The 25,290-nt window shown below is 30.2% G+C and overlaps 5 protein-coding genes across 14 annotated transcripts in view; 2 read left to right on the top strand and 3 right to left on the bottom strand.

The window, feature by feature from the left end:
* The first annotated feature begins 83 nt into the window (after nucleotides 1-83).
* On the top strand, nucleotides 84-25,290 carry LOC105838254 (actin-like protein 6B). 5 transcript variants are annotated; one of them, XR_003625837.2, is made up of 9 exons: nucleotides 84-375; nucleotides 604-950; nucleotides 1,504-1,833; nucleotides 2,313-2,564; nucleotides 3,049-3,246; nucleotides 3,671-3,957; nucleotides 17,493-17,548; nucleotides 24,712-24,815; nucleotides 24,975-25,290. XR_003625837.2 is itself a non-coding variant. In XM_012683683.3 (6 exons), exons 2-6 carry the CDS (start codon nucleotides 624-626, stop codon nucleotides 3,884-3,886), a joined length of 1,323 nt encoding a protein of 440 aa, XP_012539137.1. In that variant the 5' UTR covers nucleotides 85-375; nucleotides 604-623; the 3' UTR covers nucleotides 3,887-4,583. The 5 variants fall into 5 exon arrangements, 1 of the variants encoding a protein (XP_012539137.1); XR_003625836.2 differs by lacking the exons at nucleotides 17,493-17,548; nucleotides 24,712-24,815; nucleotides 24,975-25,290 and adding an exon at nucleotides 4,660-5,934; XR_003625834.2 differs by lacking the exons at nucleotides 17,493-17,548; nucleotides 24,712-24,815; nucleotides 24,975-25,290 and adding an exon at nucleotides 4,258-4,583 and having other exon boundaries at nucleotides 3,671-3,977.
* The window catches only part of LOC105838251 (serine/threonine-protein kinase ATR), a 31,142-nt gene continuing 9,819 nt past the window's right edge, over nucleotides 3,968-25,290 (bottom strand). For 3 of the 6 annotated variants that reach the window (XM_028190894.2, XM_028190890.2, XM_036288365.1), the window contains exons 24-41: nucleotides 25,153-25,237; nucleotides 24,909-25,054; nucleotides 24,715-24,831; nucleotides 24,272-24,411; nucleotides 23,960-24,184; nucleotides 22,935-23,195; nucleotides 22,519-22,744; nucleotides 21,512-21,696; nucleotides 21,241-21,431; nucleotides 20,956-21,128; nucleotides 20,219-20,362; nucleotides 19,935-20,092; nucleotides 19,631-19,862; nucleotides 19,144-19,282; nucleotides 18,954-19,068; nucleotides 17,909-18,062; nucleotides 17,473-17,709; nucleotides 17,216-17,398 (exon numbers count right to left, since the gene is read on the bottom strand). In XM_028190894.2, coding sequence (XP_028046695.1) covers nucleotides 17,216-17,398; nucleotides 17,473-17,709; nucleotides 17,909-18,062; nucleotides 18,954-19,068; nucleotides 19,144-19,282; nucleotides 19,631-19,862; nucleotides 19,935-20,092; nucleotides 20,219-20,362; nucleotides 20,956-21,128; nucleotides 21,241-21,431; nucleotides 21,512-21,696; nucleotides 22,519-22,744; nucleotides 22,935-23,195; nucleotides 23,960-24,184; nucleotides 24,272-24,411; nucleotides 24,715-24,831; nucleotides 24,909-25,054; nucleotides 25,153-25,237 — 3,111 coding nt within the window. Of the gene's footprint in view, nucleotides 4,789-16,478; nucleotides 16,825-17,174; nucleotides 17,399-17,472; nucleotides 17,710-17,908; nucleotides 18,063-18,953; nucleotides 19,069-19,143; nucleotides 19,283-19,630; nucleotides 19,863-19,934; nucleotides 20,093-20,218; nucleotides 20,363-20,955; nucleotides 21,129-21,240; nucleotides 21,432-21,511; nucleotides 21,697-22,518; nucleotides 22,745-22,934; nucleotides 23,196-23,959; nucleotides 24,185-24,271; nucleotides 24,412-24,714; nucleotides 24,832-24,908; nucleotides 25,055-25,152; nucleotides 25,238-25,290 lie in introns of those variants that run through there. The other 3 variants (XM_028190889.2, XM_028190892.1, XM_028190891.1) reach the window with 3 other exon arrangements.
* On the bottom strand, nucleotides 6,458-14,604 carry LOC105838253. The gene is given in 5 exon segments (XM_036289093.1): nucleotides 6,458-8,312; nucleotides 8,932-10,332; nucleotides 13,053-13,895; nucleotides 13,897-14,058; nucleotides 14,060-14,604. Coding segments are annotated over 5 exon segments (4,560 nt in total). The 5' UTR covers nucleotides 14,569-14,604; the 3' UTR covers nucleotides 6,458-6,667.
* On the bottom strand, nucleotides 8,306-10,836 carry LOC105838250 (cytochrome P450 9e2-like). The gene has a single exon (XM_036288367.1). It carries the CDS (start codon nucleotides 10,494-10,496, stop codon nucleotides 8,928-8,930), a length of 1,569 nt encoding a protein of 522 aa, XP_036144260.1. The 5' UTR covers nucleotides 10,497-10,836; the 3' UTR covers nucleotides 8,306-8,927.
* LOC105838255 (odorant receptor 13a) lies at nucleotides 16,334-17,154 on the top strand. The gene is made up of 3 exons (XM_028190898.2): nucleotides 16,334-16,558; nucleotides 16,687-16,842; nucleotides 16,939-17,154. The coding sequence occupies exons 1-3, from the start codon at nucleotides 16,358-16,360 to the stop codon at nucleotides 17,011-17,013; spliced, it is 432 nt and encodes a 143-aa protein (XP_028046699.2). The 5' UTR covers nucleotides 16,334-16,357; the 3' UTR covers nucleotides 17,014-17,154.

The following is a 25,290-nucleotide window of genomic DNA, read 5'->3' as shown; positions in this document are numbered from 1 at the left end:
TTATTATTATAATAAAAGATTTTTGTAATTTATGTAATTATAATTATGTAATTATAATTATAGTGAATATATTTATAATTATAGTGAATATATCTTCTCGGTAGTACAAGTTGACGCATGCGCACTAGAAATTTGTTACATGAAAATCGCTACTGTGTATATACTGTGATCTCTGGCCTTATATTCAATCGATTTAATCTATTTAGATTTGTGTCTATGGTCGATGTCGGCGGTTCGAAAGCGTCTCGTTAAATTAGGGTTATGATTATACGTAAGCCGGAGAATTACAAAAGGAAATGTTCATGTAGCTGTCAAAAAAACAGAATATTCTTATAGTTCATTGAGTTCTTTCTCTAAACAAGTCACAAAGATTAGGTGAGTATTTACGAGCATAACAATATATTTAAAACATGACCTGCAATAAGATAATAAACTATATTTAAAACATGACCTGCAATAAGATAATAAAATAAGTTAGATATATTTTTATTCTATTGTCATGCAAGACACTTGCGCTCTGTTACTGGCACATCGAGATTCGAAAGTCGTTTGAAGCGAATTGCATACAGTATGTTACGTATTTTATAAATATTATTCCCGAAGGAATCCAACAATTTCTCAAGATGTCTGGTGGTATGCTGTATGGTGGAGACGAGATAGGAGCGTTAGTCTTCGACTTGGGTCATCATTCTCTAAGAGTCGGCTATGCTCAGGAAGATACTCCGAAGGCGGAGATCCCGGCAGTTGTCGGGATAGGGGAGGATGTGAATGGTACGGCGACTAAAGTCGAACCTATGGATATTGATGATAAAAAGCCTGACAGTAATATCACACAAAATGGGACCAAATATTACATTGACACCACAATTCTTCACGTTCCACGGAGAAACATGGAGGTCGTCAGTTATATGAAAGAGGGAATGATTGACGATTGGGATCATTTCGAGAAAGTAAATATGAATGATATTTCATGCAACTTTTCAACAAACAAATCCTATGCTTCTCAAACAAAACAAGTCATTCTGATAAATGAATAGTACAAGAACAGGGTATCAATCATGTAATTTTATGTGAAAATTTTTACTTTTTACTTTTCATCTTTCACTCTACTCATTTCTGAACTTTTTTATGACCAAGTAACAGTTTACAGAGCTAGTTATGTCACTGTTAGGTTTTTATTTGATGCACATTTGATGGTGGAAAAGTTCACGTGAAAAGTCTCATATTTTCATGTTTTGTTGAGTTACATGATCACAAGTTTACTTAAAACATTTCACTTTCCACCCTAGGTTACAACAAAAAGTTACACATTTGATGCCTAGGATGGAAATTATATTACTAGAAAAAACCAAGACAATCTGGAATTTTCAAGAAACTTTTTTATCATTGAAAATCATGGATTTTTTCGAATCTTATTTATGTCGCTTTATAATAAAGTACAATTAAAATAAAATTAATTTATCTTAAAAGTATATTAGAAAATTTTTTAATCTTACCTGCTAGGTCTTGGATTATACGTATTCAAAAATAATTCAATCTGATGCCGAGTATCACCCTGTACTGTTTTCCGAATCGCCATGGAACGTACGCAGTAAGCGGGAGAAATTAACTGAGTTGATGTTTGAGAAGTACAATGTACCAGCTTATTTTCTCGTGAAAAATGCAGTTTTGGCTGCGTTCGCCAACGGTAGAGCCACTGGTATTGTTGTAGACAGCGGTGCCACGCATACATCTGCAGTGCCTGTACAAGATGGATTTGTATTGACACAGGCTATCGGTAAATCGCCTCTTGGTGGAGACTACATAAGTATGCAATGTAGACAGTTTTTGCAGGTACACAAGTATTATACGTATTTATTAGAGCTGGAAATGTTACTTTTAAAAAGTAACCTTTATCATTACTTAAGGAAATAACGATTTGTTACTTTTTTCGTTACGTTCTTGTAATGCCAAAGTAAGACATTAGATTTTAAAAGTAGACACGATATTCAATAAATAATATTAAAAATGAGATATAGTATTAAAATAAAAAATATTATAAAAGCAAATAAAATTTATTATATTTATGTAATCATTGGTCAGATACATTGGTTACTCTGTTTACGCATTGAAAAGGTGTGAATCTATTGAATGGTTACAAAAGTAATTATAAAGCTATTATATATAAAGGAACGATAAAAATAATGGTTAAATTCGTTACCATTATAAGCAGAAAAATTATGTGACGATACGGATAACGCGTTACTTCCTAACTCTATTGTTTAGTAACTTTTCTCAAGCCTGTTTATCTTACCTGGTTTGAATAAATTCAGGACAATGATATCGACTTATCACCTCCTTACATGGTGGGCAGCAAGGAGGTAGTTAAAGACCATGATAAGCCACGGTGGGTTAAAAAGAAAAGTTTACCAGAAGTTACCAAATCTTGGCACAATTATATGGTGAGAAAGGTGATTCAGGATTTTCAAGCGACAGTTCTTCAGGTGTCAGAAACACCATACGATGAAAAGATCGTTTCTACGATTCCCGCGGTTCAATATGAATTCCCGACTGGGTATCATCAGGTATATACTTTATATAATATGTCTAATGCATATTAAATACTATCTAGAAGAAAATTTGATCGATATAAAAATGCTTTAATCTGTTTTAAAAGTTATATAGAATATTTTTCAAAGCAGAACTAATATAAAAATTTCGAATTGATTAATTATATAGTTTCTAAAATAAAAATTAAGTTAGAATTTATACATGGCATCGTATAATAAATTGCTTTGTTCATCCAACTTTAACTAAACGTAACTAAATTAATTTTATTAGTCCTTTTAACTTTAATATATATATATATATATATATATATATATATATAAAATAAAGTTAAAAGGACTAATAAAATTAATATATATATATTTATTAAATAAAATTAAATAAAATAAGGACTAATAAAATTATATATATATATATATAAACTTAATCCTGATATATTAATGTCATGCAAATCTCGGAATAAAATCAAAACAAACTTATGAGCTTAAAACTTATTTCAAGGACTTTGGAAGTGAAAGATTTCGAATACCAGAGGCGTTATTTGATCCTAGCATAGTACAAATGCCGCGAGGTATGGTCGGCAATACTATGTTAGGAGTAGGGCATATCGTCACAACTAGTGTTGGCATGTGCGACGTTGATGTACGACCAGCGTTGTATGGTAGTGTTGTGGTAACTGGTGGCAACTCGTTTATTCAGGTAAAAATTTTAGATTTTAATAGATAGAAAATATTAATTAAATATACAAACTATTTATATTAAAATTTTACAAGGGTGTTTGTTACTAGGAAAAACTAGAAAAATCTAGAATTTTCAAGGAATTTATGTTGTACTTTTAAATTTAAATTCTGTCTCTAAAATTATTTCTTTGATAATTTTTTTTTTTATAATCCAAAATTGATTAACAATGAATATGATATACATAGTCACGTATATTCTCTGATAACTCGCGAGTTTTTATTTACAAAATTAAGGATTTTTTATTTAAAAAATTAAGAACAATACATTTCTCTGTTGCTATTGTAATAATTTGAATAAACATTTTTAATAGATTAACAATTAAATATAAATGAATAAATGTTGCCTTTCTTACACATATTAACAAATTATTATGCATTTGTAGGGTTTTCCGGAACGTTTAAATAGAGATTTATCGATGAGAATACCCTCTAGCATGCGTCTTAAAGTGATTAGCGCAAACGGATGCGCTGAAAGAAGATTTGGAGCATGGATCGGTGGTTCGATATTGGCATCGATTGGTACTTTCCAACAAATGTGGATCTCCAGTCAGGAATATGAAGAGAGCGGAAAGAGTCAAGTGGAAAGAAAATGTCCCTAAAATGCAGTAGCTCCTTTTCATATCGTTTCATCAATTAGTGTCAGTGTGTTTGTATGAACGTCGCACAGAGAGTGAGTACAATTTTCGGAACATGGAATTTTATTCTACGATTATCATGCATCATTTAATACAAATTATAATAAAAGCACGTGAAACTATAAAGCACGTTTTAAAATAAAGTCTTTTTATAATGTTGTATCAAGATGACGGATCTAATAGTATTGTTCGTTTTATCTGTTCTGGGTCTACTCGGAGCAAACTCAAGCAGACCAACGCATTCTAATAGGTTGGCGTCATCGGAATCAACCTTATTAGAGTGCGTTGGTCTGCTTAGGTTTTCTCTGAGTAGACCCAGAACAAATAAAACGAACAATACTATTGTCACGAATAGATCCGTCACGAACAAGGCTATTAATGAATTGAACATATGCTAATGCGCGCGCGCGCGCACACACACACACACACACACACACGCGCGCGCGCGCGCGCACACATATACACATGGGTAACAGTATTCTGTTTGTATGAATACATTACATATTGTTTCAAGTTATATTATAAACAAATATGACAGAAAAATTGAATCCTATTTATTATCGATATTTTGTTATTGTATTACGTGCATAAACGATGAAATTTTGTAAATTGTAATAAGACTTCCTTTATAAAAAGAACTCACATGCCATTGCAAAATAAATTTGTTTGTTGTCTTCTCGATTTCACACATCTTCATGCATTTACATGATGTCTTGGTTTCATTTTACTGCCAATAGTGTTATATACTTCACGTTGGAATCGTGAGTGTTCGACCCCACTTATGGCGAATGTCGCTATGAGAACGAGACAGAGTACACATTCACCCGGAAGCTATAATTTTCCTTTGTGACACGTACATATATTTTCTATGGAAATAATAAATAAGTATAACATGAAGTACAAAGAAAACTATCTGTCTCTTTAAATGTCTTATTAGTAATTAGGGAAGTAGCACTTCGCTCAGCGTAAGTGAAGAAATAGAATGAAGGAAAAGTCTTAAACAGTTTGTCTTTGTGTCTTGTTTCTCCAATAATGAATGTTGGACATAATTAGCTATTATTAGTATGAAACATTAATGAACGGAGGCCAGTTATAAGGCCTGCATTTCATATTTTATGTCTCTAGCTAGATCTTTAATACAATAGAATCTACTAATTAGAACTCTAGTAATCATTCATTTGTAGCAACATTCACTAATTGCCTGTATAAAATAAACAGTAAAACTCACTTAAAAATATATAGAATGCCACAGGTCTTGTGATCAAGAGCAGTTGGCGTATGATACACCGAGTGGTTAATACATTTTCAAACATCGAAAAATTTATGACGTTTGTTCGTAGGTCTTTTTAGAGTATGATTTCTATCAATATTAACAGTATAGGTTTGATATTTAAAGTGTTATATAAAGTTCGTGCTGGTTCCTCTCTTCCAAAACTTTGTTTCCGATTGCATATACTTTTGATGAATGATGGATATAAATAATTATATATTTATTAATAGAAAAGTTTTAAAGTTTGTTGGCCTTTATCCAACGTGTATGGTAAGATACATTATATGTTGTATGTGCATGATTGCTATTGTTATACCGCAAGGAATGCAAATCTATCAGAACTGGCAGGATCTATCTACTGTACTGGAAACGAGGTATATGTTCACTATTTTCCATTATTGATATAAAGCTGTAAATATTATATTACAATTTCACTATACTTCCTCAAAGGATTGGATGATCAGATTGTTCGAAAATCGTACATACCTTTGACATTAGAGAGAGAGAGATTTAAGAGCTTAGAGAATTCTTATGAGAAAAATATTTTCAGTTAATTTGCTTGAATTTTTTATACATTATAATTCTTATATTAAAAATAATTATCAAAAACCTCAATTTATAAAATATTTATCTCTATCTAGTTTTTGAATTAAGAGCATTCGGGAGTTTTTACACACACACACACACACACACACACACACACACACACACACACACACACACACACACACACACACACACAAATAACATATAATTTCATATATTATGCTAACTTTTATATAAAATTATATATAATTATACATAAATCCTTAATTATATATTAAATTCATGCATATATGTATAATATACATAATGGTTCATATACATTCATATTTATATATGTATATGATCTTTTACAGTTACATATGGCAAAAATCAATAAAAACTTTAATTTAAAACTGTAACTTAATATTTATATTTTAACTATATATATGTTTCATCCTTTTATAACATTTATTAAATAGATTAGTATATATCTATCAATATACGGTGTTCGTGGATCATCGCGAAGAGTCAATTTCCATACGATCTCCGAAGTCAAACAATGATGGCGATTCTTTGGCTTTGGACAATCTTATCTTAAAGAGAAAAACTTTAAAATTGTCAATCTTATATTTATATTCTTCATAGTTCTCAAATTAAGTTTTATTTAGATTTTTCTTCAAATAATTTTTAAGATTACCTTAAATAAAATCTCGAGTGTCTAAATTTACTTTTTATATTTCTTAGTTTTTGTCTAAAATTTTAAGCTTTTCTTTTTTTTCCAAGTGTCCTGAAGATTTTTCGGAAATAATTATACAAATTGAAAATTATTTTCTTTTAGATCGATGTCATCTTAAATTATTATCTTTTATTAATATTAAAAATAATAGAAATTATTTTTCTATATTAAAATATCTTTTCAAATTTTTAAAAACATTGAAATTTTCTTACATTTAGAGTCTTTCATTGTTAAGATTAACTGAAAGAGTGTGATGCACATTTTTTCTTGGTGACACCTTTAACCAAAAACCTCCTTCAGGCTGCATATTGAAGCTGTTCTTAGCAATCTTAAGTGGCACTGGTGTTTTTTCACAGATTTTCAAATCGCAACGGGCTAGTAGGTGGAAAAGTAGAACCTTCGTCTCCAGCAACGCAAATCTGTTACCTATGCATATTCTGGGACCAAGGCCGAAAGGAATATAGGCTCCACAATTGAGACTGTCCTTCCTCCGTTCACCAAGAAATCGCTCAGGATCAAATTTTTCCGGATCTTGGAAGTATTGAGGATCACGTTGAAGTGCATAAATCGGTAGCCACACGCAGTCACCTTTCTTTACAGTAAATGGTTTCAATCCTGGTAATGTCGGCGGCAGCTCAAAATCTGTCGTGCATACTCTGTCACTTATTACGGCAACTGGATACATTCTGAGAGCTTCGTCGATCACAGCATTCAAATATACCATGCCATTAATCGCTTCGTATGATACCTGTCCATTCGTTTCTTCTAAGACCTGATCAACTTCTTCTTGTATTTTTTCTTGTACATCTTGGTTTACCGTGATTTCATGAGCAGCAAAACACATTAACGTTGAAGTACTATCAAAGCCACCAAAGAAAAAGATAAATGCCTGTGCTACCATATCATCGATGGTTAATTCTGCTTTACCATTTTTGCCCCTGTTTTCCATCATCAATTGTAACATATCTGGACGGATGATACCATTCTCATCCCTAGTTTTTATAGTGGTTTTTATGAGGTTTCGGAAGAAATCTGCTATCTGCTTACGGATAAATTTTAAATCGATCATTCGTGCCAGCCAAGGCAAGCTTCTAAATATGTATAGCTTTATTAGGGCAATAGTGTCGAAATTAGTTACTTCTTTGCCGTATACATAGAATTCGTTCTCTGGATTTTTCATGGAATCAACACTGATGCCGAAAGCACAAGTAGCAATCACGTCGTTAGTATACCTGGTAAAGGCGTCTTTTGTTTGTATTATTTTCTTCTCCGATGGTAATTGCGCCAAATAATTGCTAAAGTCGACGCCACAGTCTGACATTAATTTAAACATGATTTTCATTTTGCTGCCCGTAAAAGCCGGGCTCAATAAAGATCGTACTTGTCGCCATTTCTCTCCGTGAAGGGAAAAAAGATTTTTGCCGAATATCGGCTCTAATTCTTCATCCACGAAACTGAGATGATCCATGAACATGTCGAAATGTTTCAATGTGATGGATTTAATAAGCTCAGGATCGCGTATTACTATAATTGGAAGGGTCATGTCAAACATACCAACGTACTTGGCTTCAGAATTTACATTGTAAATTTCCTTGACCAGTTCGGCTACCGACTTCAGACGGAAAATTGTTGCTCCCATATTTCCCAATACAGGAAGAGCCGGCTTATTTGGTATGCCATGCTTTTTAAAATAATTAAGATTCTTGTAGAAATAATAATAAAAGCCTACAGCACCAATTATCATCGACAAAGCGATTACATATATCATATTGATGGATATATATCTATGTAATACTGCCGAACTATGAACACCATATAGTTTTTTGGAAATTGAAATCAATTGCAACTTTTCTTGTAATCAGTTTGTTTCTTGAATATTTTTATTTATCGTGCTGTTAACAAAAAGAGATATTGAGGTACAACGTTACGTGTCGGAAGCTGTCGGTCAACTGCTTGCTACATCGAGACAATCTTTCTAATATGGCAACCGATTCGTCATCGCTTACGTAAGTGTTATTGAAATAACGTATTTTGTGTTCTAATCACAAGTATCTCTGTTATTATCTTTGTTGTTATCAGCATAATAAATTTGCAACAGAGATAAAATATGCTACATTTGTCGATTTATTTAATATTTTCAGATATATTTGCCACGTTTTACTTACTGTTAATATAATGTGATTTATATCAATAAACAATAATTTAATACAAAGTCACAAAATTGCATTAAATTGTCTATATACAACTTTGACTAGTCTCTAGTTTTTAACAATAGAAAAAAAAATTTTGTCAAAACTGCTTTCGTCCTTGAAGTAAATTATAGATTTGCCATACATGATATCTCGCAAATGTTTGCATATTAATTTTTCTTATTAATATTGTATGTGTGTGTGTGTGTGCGTGCGCACACACATGCAGACTTTTATATTTTGAATATTCTTACTACTAGTTATATTTAACACTGCGTCCTTGGGTTACTTTGGAACCTGGAATCGACACGACTGGTTTGGTTCTGTAATCGTACGATGTTGATTCTCTCTGGGAACAATGTTCAACCAAAAACCGCCTTCGATTCGCATTGAGAATCCCTTTCTCTGCAGCTTCACAGGTATCGAAGTCTTTTCGCATGGCTTTAATTGGCAACGAGCCAGAAGGTGAAACAACAAAGTCCTCGTCTCCATCAGTGCGAATCTGTTACCGATGCACATTCTCGGACCTAATCCAAACGGATGATAAGCGTCAAAGGTACACTGATCTCCATCGTCAAGGAACCTCTCGGGTTTGAATTTGTCCGGTTCTGGAAAGTATTTTGAATCGTGTTGAAGCGCGTAAAATGGTATCCAGAGTATCGTTCCTTCCTTCACGAGATACGGTTTTGCGTTCGGCAGTGTCGCAGGCAGCTCGAAATTCTTCACGCATAATCTATCAGTCATTGGTTGCGGTGGATATTTTCTGAGAGCCTCATTGGTGACCGCATTAAGATATTTCATTTCGTTAATCGCCTCGTAAGATGGATGACCGTTCGTGTCTTCTAAAACCTTGTCGATCTCATTTTGCAGCTTCTCTTGGACATCCGGATTGACGGCAATTTCGTGCGCCACGAAACTCATCAACGTCGAGCTGGTCTCGAAGCCAGCGACAAAGAAAATAAACGCCTGCGATGTCATGTTCAAAATGGTCAATTCTCTCTCGGGTTCTCTTTTACCTCTGCTGTCCATCAACAGTTGAATCATATCTGGACGTGTAATGCCTTTTTCCTCTCTAGTCCTTATAGTGTCAGCTACCAGATTTACAAAGAATGCATTAATACGATTATCTATTAATTGAATGTTGAATAAACGTATTAGCGATGGCATATGTTGATACAACAAGATTTTTATAAGAGCAACTGTGCCAAAGTTTGTCGCTTTTTTGCCAAACATATAAAAATTGTTTTCCGGATTTCTCATTGAGTCCACATTAATACCAAAGGCGCACGTGGCTATCACGTCATTGGCGTACCTCGTGAATATGTCTTTCATTTCCATAACGCGCTTATCCATCGGTACGTTCATCAAGTACTCGGAAAAATTCACACCACATTCGGATATCAATTGAAACATTGCCTTCATTTTGCTAGCTGTAAAAGCTGGACTCAGAAGCACTCTCATGTCGCGCCATTTGTCGCCACGAAGGGCAAATAGATTTGTTCCAAAAAGCGGATCTTGAGTTTCATTGCCAAAGAAACGATGATCTTGGAATGCGTCGAAATTTTTTATAGCAATAGATTTGATCAGTTCAAGATCGCGAATTATTACGATTGGTTGTGAGAAATTAAAAGCACCAATGTACTTAGCATCGGAATGAACTTCGTATAATTCTTTAATAATTTCGGCGAAGCTTCTTGGTCGAATGAAAACTTTCCAAATCCATCCTAAGATAGAATTTTTTTTTGCATGTGGAATTCCATGTTGTTGAAATTCGTTCGAGTTTTTGCGAGACGAGTAGTAATAAATAGTGAGTACAACGGCTAATATTGATAAGGCAATCGTCCAGTATTCCATAATAGACGATTTATTTAATCGGAGTACCCACTTTTGTTCGAAATAAAGTTAAACACCAGTGTCGTAAAAGCTTGTGTGCTAATATCACTGTTTACAATTGTGTAAGGCAACTCTCAGGTTATAATCCAATGCAATATGTTGAACGTGATTAATTATTTTATCAAGTTAAAGCGATCTGCTCGCTTGGAATTCTCGCTTACGACTGCCGTTCATACCGAAGTAGATGAGGTAGAGCTATCTGCCAATGGTTCATTGCAACTTCATGATGTCACTTAAGAGAAAATTACGTAAGAAAAAGAGATAAAAAGAAAGAAAAATGCTTTGTTATTTTATAATGTACAGAGACGAGATTTAGAAAAAAATACTTAATTTATATTTACATATTATGCGTGTGTGATAAATTGTTGAAAAAAGTCAATTAAAAAATTTATATTAAATTAATAAAGTAAATGAAATAAATATCACAATAATACGGTATACAAAAGACAATCTTGAAAGATCCTCAATCAGTAATACATAGCTGATCATTTCTGGTATACACAATGACTTTATTAATCTTACTTTAGAGCGCAAAAAGCTCTCATAGCATGGTAGTATAAATCACATGATAAGTGATCGAGTCATAAATAGAAATGTTCGCTGTGAGAACATGTTGAAGCCAAATTGACCTACCGCTTTATCAATGCCAGCGACCAATTGAGCATTGCTAACACTTTGTATCTGATCCACCCGATGATAGCGTGAATTCTTCGATATAAAAAGATGCATTATTTATTTATGCTTTATGTGATCCTAATTTTAATGTAAATTCGACAACACGTTTATTTGTATTTGAAAATTAATCAATTTAAAGGATGTTTCAAACATTAAGAAAATAGTTTGTACAGCTGAATTATGTAAATTTATCCTTATATGATATATAATGAGACCAACATAATTATGTAAACTGATTTGTACTGCACTTGTACATTCAAGTTCACACACTAAATTGCGTTATTCGCAAGCTTGTTTTGACTTTCAGTCATACTATCAATAATTGGTTCAGTCATACTATCATTAAAATTAATATATAAATATTTAATCGATATATATTATTATAATATTAAAGGTTGAAGAGTCAACGTGAAGCGATAGAAATATATATATATATATATATATATATATATATATATATATATATAATCTTACAATGTACATTTGTAATATACTTTTTACATATTGTATAAAACGCAACAAATAAAATATTTTCTTGCGATTGATCTTACATACTAAATATATTTAAAGTGTCATACAAAAAATAAAGAAGGATAATTTTTATTTTTTGTATCAAATGTAAGAAATAATTTTTTATTAATGAAAAATTTGATTTTTTATCTAGTGCGAGAATAATCGCAAAAATAAGAAATAAAAGAAACGAAAAGGGACAATGCACGAAAAGTAATAGAACGAGGAAGAACAGGAGAGGACTAGTGGAACAATTTCATTTTGTCAAATTGAACATTTTAACATATCCCTTTTAGATACCCGCAAAATCCAACCCTACATAATTTAACTACCTTAATCTATTTGTCAAGGATCCGTTCATCTTTGTTTTAAAATTTTTCCTACTTTTTTTCTTGTATTCTTCCCTGCGCATCTATTCTACATTTTTCTTCATTTGTTCTATGTACCTTACCGATATCTCAATCTCTTCATCTTTTAAAACTGCACATAAGTTTTACTTTAATTTTTTAACAGAGAAAAAAGAGAACTTGTTTTTATATGTTATACTTCATTGTTTCTTTCTCGCGATGATGTCATTCCATTAAGTCGCAGTATAAACACTTCACAAAATATCAAAATTGTGCGCGATTATATTAAATGATATGTCATATGAGATATCACGATAAAAAACAATGAACTAAAACATTGCTTTGTTCGTTTATACAAGACAGTTTGCAAATAATTTTTGTACACATATTGCGCATAAGTATATCTTATAAAGAAGAGAATCTAAATATTATTTTATTGAGATGAATTATAATTAATTGTCAGTGCAGAAAACAATTTTTTTTCTTAACACCGAATTTTTTAACCCACGCTAATTCTGAAAAAAAAAACTCAATAGAAAGCAAAATTATATTTTTATATCAGGCAGCCGACTTCAGTGACCAATGCAAGTTATTAAATTGTTATTATGCTATCTATTATTTAATAATATAAATTTCTATAAACTATACATTATTGTTATATTTTTATTGTTCCTTTCTTTTTGTTCCTCTAAGAAATTATAAATTCAATAAATTATACATAATTTAGATTCGATCCTGTAAAAATTGTCACATTAGTTTCTATTTTATTGTCATTGAGTTCAACTTATCCAATAATAATTAATTATTAATATTTGCAACAAATAATTTCAATACATAAACTTAAATTTTTTCTTACAGTACATAATAATATAATATATGCATTTATAAAAACGTATCTATAGTAATTTCCATTACAAAAATAATTTTTATTACAATTGTTATTTTTCATTATATTTTTTAATGTTTTTCTTGAAACTTTATTCACTATGTAGACTTCAATACAGGATGCATATCTTTTCTATGTTGAATATTCAGCCAGAATCCATTTTCCGGCATCAGTACCAAACCTTTGCTAAATTTTATTGGATACGTAGTTTTCGCACCAAGTTTCAGTTCACATCGCGCTAATAAATAAAACAGTAAGACCTTGAATTCCAGCAAGGCGAACCTGTTAGCTATATACATTCTTGGTCCTAATCCAAATGGGATGTAATATGGACAATTGTGCATTTTGTTATTTAAAAATCTTTCTGGATAAAATTTCTCTGGATTATCATAGTACTTTTCATCATGATGTATCGTGTAAACCGGAATAAAAATATTCATACTTTTTTTCATGACAAATGGTTTCTCACCTGGCAATGCAGGTGGTAATTCATAAAATTTGTCACATGCTCTCTCTAAGAAAGGGGCTGGTGGATATAATCTGAGAACTTCGCTTATTACTGCATCTAAATATTCAAGTCGATTAACAGATTCGTAAGACACTTCTCCATTCTTCGACTCCTCCAAAATCTTGTCGATTTCTTTTCGCAGTTTGATCTGAACTTCTGGATTAGCTGCGATCTCGAGAGCTGCAAAGGACATCGCAGTCGCGTTAATCCCAAAGCCATTGAAGAAAAAGATAAATGCCTGTGAGGTCATATCATCAATGTCCAGTTCTTTGCGATTTTCTTTGCCTCTAGTGTCCATCATTAACTGCAGCATATCCGGACGTGTAATATGCTCCATATCACGCGTAGTGACTGTAGTCTTTATAATATCCTTGAAAAAGTTAATCACATATTCATTTACAAGTCTTATATTGAGAATTCGTCCCAGATTAGGGAGTTTTCAGAAAAATGAACTTTAAGGCGTGACTTCTTTTTGCGAAGTTAGTCGATTCTTTGCTGTAAACGTAGAACTTGTTTGTCGGATCTTTCATAGAGTCGATTTTAATTCCAAAGGCATATGTGGCGATGACGTCGGTCGTATATTTAGAGAAGGCGTCTGTTAATCTCGCATTTATCTTCCGGCAATGTTGACAGAAATTTAGCAAAATCCTCAGCACATTCTGACATCAACGTGAACATCATTTTCATCTTGCTGGATGTGAAAGATGGACTTAACAGAGTTCTCAGGTTCCGCCACTTTTCTCCGTAAAGAGAAAACAAATTTTTTTCAAATATAGACTCTTTTATCTCGGAGAAACTACGATGTGGAAATGCCTCGAAATTCTTAATAAGGATGGACTTAATAAGTTCCGGATCGCGAAGCAAAACGACTGGATTTGTCATGGCGTAGAATCCAAAATACTTTGCATCTGGATTGAAATTATATATCTTCATAATGGAATCGACGAATGATTCTCGATGAAATATAATCGATGTCATGGTTCCAAATAATGGAACAGGCGGTATATGTATAACACCATGTCTTTTAAAGAAATTAAAATTTTTTAAAAAATAATAAGTGCTGAACGCGACAATCACTATTGATAATAATATCGACCAATATTCCATGACAAATGTTTGAATATGCCTTCTATGATTTTTTAAATATTTATTAAAATCGATTAAAGAATACTAGCGATATTGCCAACACGAAGCATCATACATAACTGCTCTACGCGACGTACATACACAGCAGTTTTTGTCTCCAGGAGCGTAGCTAGACTTACGTTTTGTAGAGAGGCTAAAAATTTCTATATCTTTAGTATAGAAATGAGATTATATTTTTTATTTTTATTCTTTATTGTAAGTTACGAAATTTTTCTTAACCCAACATGGAACAGTAATGTAGGTAATATTAAGTACTGAGCATGGTAGCAACATTTAACATTTGAAAATATTATATAACATTTGACAATTTCGCACATTTAATTCGTTCATAAAAAATGTTAAAGATTTTCGAATAATCTGACTCTTCAGTCTTCTTAAAAAAGATTCAGACAATTATATTTTTGTTATTTTTACAGTTCAGTATTACTCACTATTTTACTTGCCTTATTAAAATCACTAGTTTGGATAAGTAACAGAAGAAAAATGGATCCCTTTATAAAATACATGTTAACAGATTATTGGGATATAATGACAACATATATTTCAAAAGAACACACGGATGTATATGCAATGTATAAATTTCTCCAAATTATAAATTACACAAGTGCGTCAATTAATACACATCGTATTACATCATGTTTACTTGCAGATATATAAAAAAAGGATATTTATTTACTAAAGGTTATTTATTTTTGATTTGTAATTCTTTAACATTCTTCTTCAGTCTACCTATAATCGAGATATTTATTACTGCAATCAAAGGCACTAACGATAACAGTACAAAGCATTTTCCATTTTTAGCTTTATATCCAGAATCTTATTATAGTTTTCCAATGTACGAGGTAAACTTCTTATTTTCAAGATCTCATTGAAATTATTAAAGTAATAATAATATTCGTATATACTCTAATTTTTAAACAGATTATTTATATTTCACAAATGGTAGCCACAAGCTTGTGTGGACTTGTTATCTTGGGAACCGATACTCTAATTGCGACAGCATTATTTCATACATGTGGTCATTTCAAAGTACTTAAAAAAAAAATAAAAGACATTAACATTAAAATCAATTTCGTTAGTATTTATTCAAAAGCTTTTTGTTTATCATTATATTATTATAAATTAATATATTACGTTTCTGTATTATTCATGTAATAGCTATTATGTTTCTGTAAATATAGACTGAATACTTTTTTTTATTTAGGCACAAGACGAATACATTAAAACAAATCTACAAAATATTAAATTGCATATGGTAGAAGTCATCAAACATCATTATACAATTCTTTGGTAAGAATTTCAAATAATTAATATTTGTTGTAATTATTACGAAGTGTTCAGTAATAGGTGGGAAAAAAATGTAAAGAGTACTTTTAAATGATAAAATAAGACAAAAATAAAAAATAAAATTGTGATTAAGACTGTTTTTTTAAATGTTTAAATATTTATGTAAAAAGTACCTAAAAGTCTTGAATATTTAGGTATTATAATTAAAAAACAAAGCCTCCACCGAAATTTTGTTATTTTTAATTCTGCAATTCTGGAAATTTAAATATTCACGTAAGAAATGTCTACACTGTCTACAGCACATGAATTTAACCATTAATTTAATAAATAAAAAAACTCGTACTTTTGTTATTCTTGATTTTTATCTCATTTGATCATTATTCCTTAAATTTTCTCTTACTTGTCGAACACTCTGTACATAATCACAAAATATTTTTATTTTGTATTTAGGTTTTGTGATTACATGGAAACAGTTTTTAGCCCAATGTTATTTCTGCAAACATTAGCTAGCAGTCTCATAATATGTCTAGTAGGTTTGCAAATTGCAACTGCAAATATAACTGCAGGTATAATCTCCAAATCAATTAAATATATCTCATATTTAATCATGGCTCTTTTTCAATTACTGCTCTTTTGTATACCCGGTGACGATTTGATATACGAGGTAATAATAAAATAAGGTTATAAGATAAGCTGTCCTGTTAAAAGGATGTATATAGTCAGAGATATATATACACATACATGTGTGTACATATACTGCATTATAGACATGTTATGTATATTATATTATAGAGTTCGATGATTTATAAAACTGTGTATACAATTGCTTGGTATAAACTGCCAGTTTTAGTTAAAACTGAGATATATATGCTCATTCTGCGTAGTCAGAAATCTAGTAAAATAACCGCAGGCAAATTCTATGTAATGCATCTAGAAAATTTTAATGCAGTAAGAAATCATCTTTTTTCATTTCTAACAAGTATATTAAAATTATTTCTGTAATATGTATGTAATAAAAATATCTTTTAATTTTAATATTTGTAGGTTTTGAGTACGGCTGCCTCGTATTTCATGTTGCTCCGCAGTTTTGGTTCAGATGAAACTATTGTCAAATTATAATCGAGTAAATGTGTAATCGTAAATGTGTAATTGGAAAATATAATATTGAAAAAATACGATATTTAAAAATTGTAGAAGTTCCGTCACAGTACGGTTTGTACAGCATTGATTTCTCATTATTATTCATTAATATCCTTATTATTTATTATACTTTCACGTACCAGAGATCCTATTCTGCACGTAATCCTGTTTTGGCGATAATCTACAAATATGCACCCCAACCGAAATACATTTGGCACAGATTATCTATATTTGTTGCTTCCAAAATTAAATGATTAGTTTGCCCTTCAACGCTGAGATGTAACGCGATATTTTCTGCCTTTCTTCCAGGATATCGTATCAAGCCTTTCAATCGTTGCTCAATGTTTTTTATATGTTCTACGGCCTAAAACAAAAATTAATGGATTATTCTTGCATCTTTTCTTATATAATTTATACAAAAGAGTATATTCATTATACTTTTTCATTTGTCTTTTCAGCTGCTTCACCAGGCTGATTCTTATTCCAACTGACGAGTGGATCGTACACAAAAGGTGTAAGTACACTCAGTAACGTACTCGATTCTTGCCGAAGTACTCGCATAGTAATTTGGCAGGAGCGTCTAAATGGTCCTTCAAATTTTAAAGGACCCATAGCATCTACCATATTATGCGTTAAGCGAAAAGGTACTCGTTCAGGATATTCCAAAAATTCGCCCTGACAATTATAAAGATATACAGTACAGTAATTAGAATAAATAGTTAATAAAATGAGAAATAACAATTACATGTTTTTATGATATGTGTGCGCGTGTGTTACATTATATACGAATATATGTGTATGTAAAATATATGAGAGAAATATATAATTTCATATTCGTGTTTCTTGTTTTTCAAATTTCTAAGCACAAGATTACCTTGTTAAACAAGCAGTTGAAATCGACATGTACGCAATCTCCGCATGTAGAATCGAATAATATATTTTCTCCGTGACGATCACCAAGCCCAAGTATATATCCCACCATGGACATAACAGCAGTTGTCCTAATGTACGCTGTGCGAGCTTCGTACCTTTTAAAAAAATTGTATAACGATATTTACCAGTGTTAGACATCAATTAATTTATTTGTTAACTAAAATAAATAGCTAAATATTTAAAAAATATATAATCATAATAATATAATTTATAATCGATTAATAAAATTAATTGTAAAACAGTTTCAAATTATTTGCTTAACTAAAACAAACGATAAAGAATTAATGATAAGTATAATCATAGTTGATTTAATCAATTTATTGAAATAAATAAAACATCATTAATTTACTTCAATAATTTGATTTATAATTATAATGTAATAATATATAATTAGTTAAAAAAATAGTAATTACATTATATAATTTTTTATCACATAAAAAAATTATATTCATAATTTTTGCGAACAATTACGAACTTAAAGAATGAATCGAAAAGATATTCAAATCGATATTAATAAATAAATATTCTAAATTTTATATTAATCAATGAGCTATCAATATTTTGCTATCAATTAAAATGCTATAAATTAGTGACTAAAACTAACGATTAATAATACAAGCCTGCATAAATTTGCGGTCTAAAAAAGAAGAGTACTTAGCATACAAAAAACTACGAAAAATCACTTCTTTTCCAGACTATACAAAAAAAGTGAAAATTTATAGGTCTATAATTAACAGTTAATTTTTTAAATCTGAAATAGTTAATAATTTTTAATCGATTAAATTAATCACAACTATATACCATTTCTTTCATCAATTTACTTTAGTAATTAACAATTTAATTAATTAATGCCTAAGATTTATTTCAAAATAACTAATTTTAATTGTTTATTATCAAAAACTAAATTCTTAGTTGTAATTAATTAAATTTTGTCCAATATGTACCTATACATATACAAAATTAAGAAAAACATTTTATTGACAAACCATCCGTATGAATCAGGGAACATGATGCGAAACCAATCTCCAAATACAGGAGGATGTCGTGGTAATAGCCTCTCCAAAAATATTTGTTTCTTCTTTTCAAACGGATCTTTTTTATCTGACAAAAAGATTTAAAATCAGGTAAAATAATTGTTTTCACATAAACGCCGAATAACCATATAATATAGCTTACCACATATCATTGTTTTGAGTTCCTTATTCGTAGGTGCAATGCCTTTTTCTACATATAAATTCATAATAGTAGGTCGAAGACCAACCAGATTTGGTACCCATTCTATTAAGCCGCATTCTTCATTTAATGGCACAACACTCTACAAATTGCATAAGGATAGTGGATAATTTATTGAAATCAAATCTAAACAAAATGTAAATATCGCCCAATTACTAATACTAATACATAGTACTATATATCCCAAATGAAAATGATCCTAAATGCTTTGTATATAAATACATAAATTAAATCAGGTGTAATAATATATATATTAGATTACTATATAATTGTATTTAATTTTATTTAAATTTTTTAAAAGTTTACTTATTGATACAACATTTGATTAAAACTGTAACTTTAATCTCCTAATTAAATAAACATTTAAAATTGGATTTTCAGTATTTGAAACAGTAATTAGGCCATTTACTCTACCGCTAACAGGTCTTACATATGTGCGTATATAAAGCCTCCTTTGTCGTGATTCTGGATCATTTTGAAGATATTTATTTACGATATCGTTAAACTCCATCAATCTGAAGTCTATGCGTAAATCATCCTTTGGCTTACACATGAAAAGATATTCTTTGCCATCTGATCCTCTTAACGCGATTCGTCGCGGCCGCTGAAGTGACGGCATTATTACTACGTTTTCTTCTATTTTTCTTATGTGTACCCATCTCCTATGTTAAAAATATAACGTAAAATATATCGCACAAAAAAGAAAGTAATATTTTAATAAATAAAATATATACAATAAGAATGGATTATGATTTTCAACTAAAGCGTTTTTAGATGGAAGATGTAGTTGTCTGAATTTCGTCGTTGGCATCATGATTGAGCTGAAATCCTTACTTGCCAGTAATCTTGGCAAATTCTTTGATAAATTATTCACAGTAGTATTTCGTGTTCCCTATAAATATAAAATCTTTATAAAATCAAAAGAATTTTATTATTATGACATATACTAGGCTTCAATTTGGGACATTATATGTATTTTTTAATTCTAATTTTGCTGACATTATATTGAATAACTTACCTCTGGTATAGATTTATTAGACAATTCAATTAGTCTTTCCCAAAGTCTGTAGAAATCTTTAATAAGCTTAGACATGTCCGGCGTCTTCAATTGCGCATGATTTAAAATCTGTTGACATCGTTTTTGTCGCGCCGGATACGAAGACTACACAGTAAATAAAGTCCTTTTATATTTTTATCAATGTATTAAAAAGATAAAAAAATAATGTTGGTTTAATAAATAATGTAAATAGTATGCTGTTTTAATATAATTTATTATTTATTTAATAATCATTATTTTCTATAATAATCATCCACTTATTTATTAATTTTTTAATGTCTTTCTGAAGATGTTAACCTTTGATTTTATAACACGAATAATATGATATGAATAATCGGTTGTTAGCAAAACACGCAACAAAAAATTAAAGAATTAGAAGGATAACTTCTTCATTTTGCTTCATTGGATTTCATCTTTTTCGATTTATGAAACACTTCTTACAAAGGAAAAGTAAGTGTTATTTGAATCACCTTATCCACATTTCTCGAATTAAACCCAATTGGCTTCTCTTAAAAATAAATTAATAAATAAATGAATAATTATCACATATAATATTATTAATTAAATAATAAATTATATTAATAAAACTGCTTACACAATTTACACAAAAACAATATTATTTTTATATCTCCCTAATATGTAATAAATTGTGCGTGTGTATGTATGTGCGTGTGTGCATATAAAATAATAAAATATACATTAAAAACTGATGCCATCATCCATAAACAATGTTGCGGATACGTAGAAATTAATTTCACTAAAATCGTGCAGAGAGTACTTTGCACTTGTTGCGATGGATGACAAATCCTCGATACGAGTTGACTGAAAGCTGTCAGCCACATAAATGTTGGTAATCTATGATGATAGACTTCTGAAATGTGCAAATCAATTTATATTCGTTTTTTCATTTAATAATATAAATTTCATTTAATAGTATAAATAAATAAAACTATATTTTTTATTGATTTAGTTTAAATAGATACCCATGATCTGAGTCATTTTTGATAGACGATCTCTGCGAAGTTGAATGATATCTGATGGATCAGTAGTAATTGTAGCGCGAGAAGCATTATCCAACCAGATGGTCAACATTTTAGGCATTGAATGATGAATATACTTGCAGCCATATTGAAGCGATTTGCCGTAACAATTCATCATGTGTATTTGCAAGTCCCTTGATTATAAAAATGTATTAATGTTTAATTTATAATTTCAATTATATCACGATTAAATTGTATTAAAGCAGAAACTTACCGCTTATTTCTATCTTTGTCATCATCAGACATTCTTTCAACAATAGTATCATAATACTGAGCACATGATACCCAGCTTTTTTCCCAGCATCTCCATACTTCGATTGCTTCTTTATAATTAACAATACCGCCATCTGTATCGACATTAAGAGTTTCGTCGTTGTATTTTGCAAAAAGAAGCTTTGCCTGAAAAAACCGTAAATATTTAAAAGAAGGTAAAGATTTAAATAAAAGTTTGGATAAGTTAAGATATATTTTTAACTAAATTAAGTTAAAGTTAATTAATTTTCAAAATAGTTACGTTAAAAGTTGCATGAACAAAAATCTAATTCAAGTAAATTTTATAATGAAAAAAAGTTAATAAATTAAAGTTAAATTTAATAAGTCAAAAAAATTAAAAATTAATACATTTAAAATTAATTAAATTAAAAATTGTTAATATTTTAATTTTATTATTTTATCTTCAACTTGTTAACTACTACTCAACTTTAGAAATAACTATATATGATTCTTACATCAGGCTCCGAGAGAAACACTACACCTCTATATTTATTTTCTTATATCAGTTTCCACTTAACTTTGGATCTGTATTGAACTTTGAAGACAATACAAGAATAATTATTATGGAAATCATATTAACTCAAATTTTAACCACATGACTGCAACTGTTGAATTCAAATTCTAATCCCGTTACCATTTTTACTCTACAGAACCTACTTCAGATTTAAGAATTTCAGACAATGTATTCTTACACTCGACATATGATAACATACGTCTAACTAACATAGCATATATATTTTGTAATCTGCGCAAATTTTCTTATATGTTTGTATTGAAAATGATCTGATACATGATAGATCGAAACGTCTATTTTACTTATATTTGACTAAAATAATAAACATATATTCTACATCAAGACCTTGTAGCTCATTTGCTTCTTATTAATTGAACTATAAATGTTATTTTTTGATAGAGTTCATATAAATTTTATTTTTTAATATTATAGACCTTTGCGCAGTATCTTCTTTCTTCGTTACAATCTCCCGAGGGCAATTGTTTGTAATATTGCGCTGGTTGAAAACAATTTGAAAAGCAACGATTTAAAGTGGTAAAAGCATCTTCCTGACAACCTTTTTGCCAATATAATTGAGCTTGCTCTATATATAATGGTTGTGGTGGGCACCAATCGCTGGCCGATAAAATATGCATATATGCTTGTTGATGTAAGCCAGTCCTAATAAAATAATTCATTTTTAACACAGAAATTATTAAAGACATGAAAGGAGTAGTATGTCAATGTAAATTTGACAAATCATTGTTTCACATTTTTTGAAAAGTTCATGCCAATGATAAAAATCAATATTTTTCGGAAAAAACTGGAGAGTAATTTTTCATTATTAATAAGCCATATTAATAATACTTACTTTCTAGCAATTTTAGCGCTTTTCAACCAGATTTTTCCAATTTCCTGTTTAAGCATTAAATTTTCTGTGTTTTGAGTCTTTCGTTGTAGTTGTACAGCCAAATCTAAAGTGGCTCTGCGCATACTCAAAACAAATTCTACGCCGCGAGATGCTCTTAATAGTTGCCCCCGTTTCTCCCATTCTTCCAGCATTGCTGGAAGGCTTTCCGCATTATTTAACATCATTGAAGTTGCCTTATCAAATTCATTCAATATGTGTAATCTAAAAATAATCCAACGAATATATTTTATTAAAGATAACACAATTCAATAAAAGATGAGTTTTAATACTAGAATAATATTTGTTACAGATTTTTGGATTACTGCATACGAATCTAATTTACAAATTGCTCTACTACGTCATAATTTAAAAAATCTGAACATTACAAACGCGCGGTTTGCGCGCTATTTAACGTTTTATTTTTACTTTTTAAAAATAAATTGCAGTGATAATATATATAACCATCTATACAACCATCTATATAAATTATTATTTGCTAACTCCGCGATGAGTCTCTCATAATGTTAACGCAACAAAAAACCGATCAGCGTAAAAAAGCGATGACAACATTTTAATAGATTCGATTATCAATTTTATGCCTTATTAATAAGGCAAAATGTGAGGAAATTTCTTAACATCAATAACATTAGAAAAAATTTCTTTTTTAAGTTCAAGTTCGAAAACGTTCCATTAAATCCAAAGTATTCAGGTGCTCATGAATAATGTAACAATAACAAATACCTAGTATATATTTAATTAATTGTAAACAAACTTTATTTGGAAATTGTTTGTTGGCTGTTAGTTGAAAGCGGTTGGTTAATGGCGGTCGGTTAATGGTTATCATTTAGTGGCGGTTGGTTGGGTCCCGCTTTTTAAGGAAGTGAAATAAATAAGACGCTTCCAGCGACTGTTTTTGCGATTTGTAGTCTTAATCTAATGTTTCTCTTTTTTCGTTAAACTGTTTAATGTAAATAATTAATACTTACTTCATAATATATGAGTAACTTTGTTGATAAGCTCCTGGTCGAGAAGCATCTTCTAATAACGATACTAAATTCTTCTTTAAGGACAATAAATCTGGTTTTATTCCTTTTATGAGATCATCCAGTAGCACGTGTTTTATATTTTTTTGCGAAGATTCATCAAATCTAGAGAAATGAGCAAGTTTCCAAAAAAGCTCACGTTCAGTTATAAGAGGCTCTAATTCTGGCCTGTTGTATCGAAAAATATGTCACAATTTACAAATAATTTATTTATTTATTACAATTATATATTTATTTGTATTATAATAGCATTACCTGCTATTCAACAAACCCTCGGTGATGTGCTTGGCAGTAAACGGTTGATCTAGACCGAGATAACATTGAATCAGGCCTTGCAAGTACGCATGTTTCGAATCTTTTGTTTGCATAAGTCTCTCATAACATGTAGCTGCGTCCTAATTGAATTCATATAAGTATCAGAGAGCGATGCGGTTATATAAGTTAATATTTTTTTAAACTAAATTAAGTAAATTAAATAATTAACATAATACATTTTTAAACAAAACTAATTTAAAATTTATGAGTCTTATAAAATTAACTTAATTAGATCAAAATGCATAAACAAAACAATAACGTTTTAATTCAATTAAAAGTTATGTTAAGTAAAGATTTTTCTGCCGAGATTTGATAAGGATTATAAAATTGTAACTTTGAAGTATAATTATATATTAATTATATATTAATTTGTCTAACAGTACCTGAAGCTGTCCATTGACTTCATGAGCTAAAACCAACTGTTGCAAAGTAGGAGACTGATTTTGGGTCGCCAGGATACCAGACACTCCGTCAGGATCATCGAGTTGAGCATAAATTTTCTGTAACAGATGGTTTTTACATCGTGGACAGATAACTCTGTCATACATAGCATGTTAAATCATAAAACATTACGTACAGCGAGTAAACCACCTTCTTTTGATTGTGATAAGCCTTTATTACTAGATGCCATATGTTGTTCCAGATACATCAATGCACGGTGATATTCACGTGATTGGTAACAACCCTCCGCTACTACCAAACTATCTAATCTAGCGCAGAATTCTAGAAATATCGACAAAACCACCAATCACATAATATATGATCTATCATATTATAAATTAATCTAGTACAGGATAAAATAGTTTTTTTTTCCTACAAACTTTTTATTGCTTCATATCTATCATCTTGAAACAATCTTCGTTCTCTGAGCCATCTTTGTAAATGATCCAATATACAAAAGATCACCTGTTCCAATCATATAAAAACATTTAATGACAAAACTCTTTCTTTAATGCTAA

This window comes from Monomorium pharaonis, chromosome 6 (genome assembly GCF_013373865.1).
Source record: "Monomorium pharaonis isolate MP-MQ-018 chromosome 6, ASM1337386v2, whole genome shotgun sequence".
Lineage (NCBI taxonomy): Eukaryota > Metazoa > Arthropoda > Insecta > Hymenoptera > Formicidae > Monomorium > Monomorium pharaonis.
The sequence above is the reverse complement of the archived record's forward strand: the minus strand, read 5'-3'. Positions and strand labels throughout refer to the sequence as shown.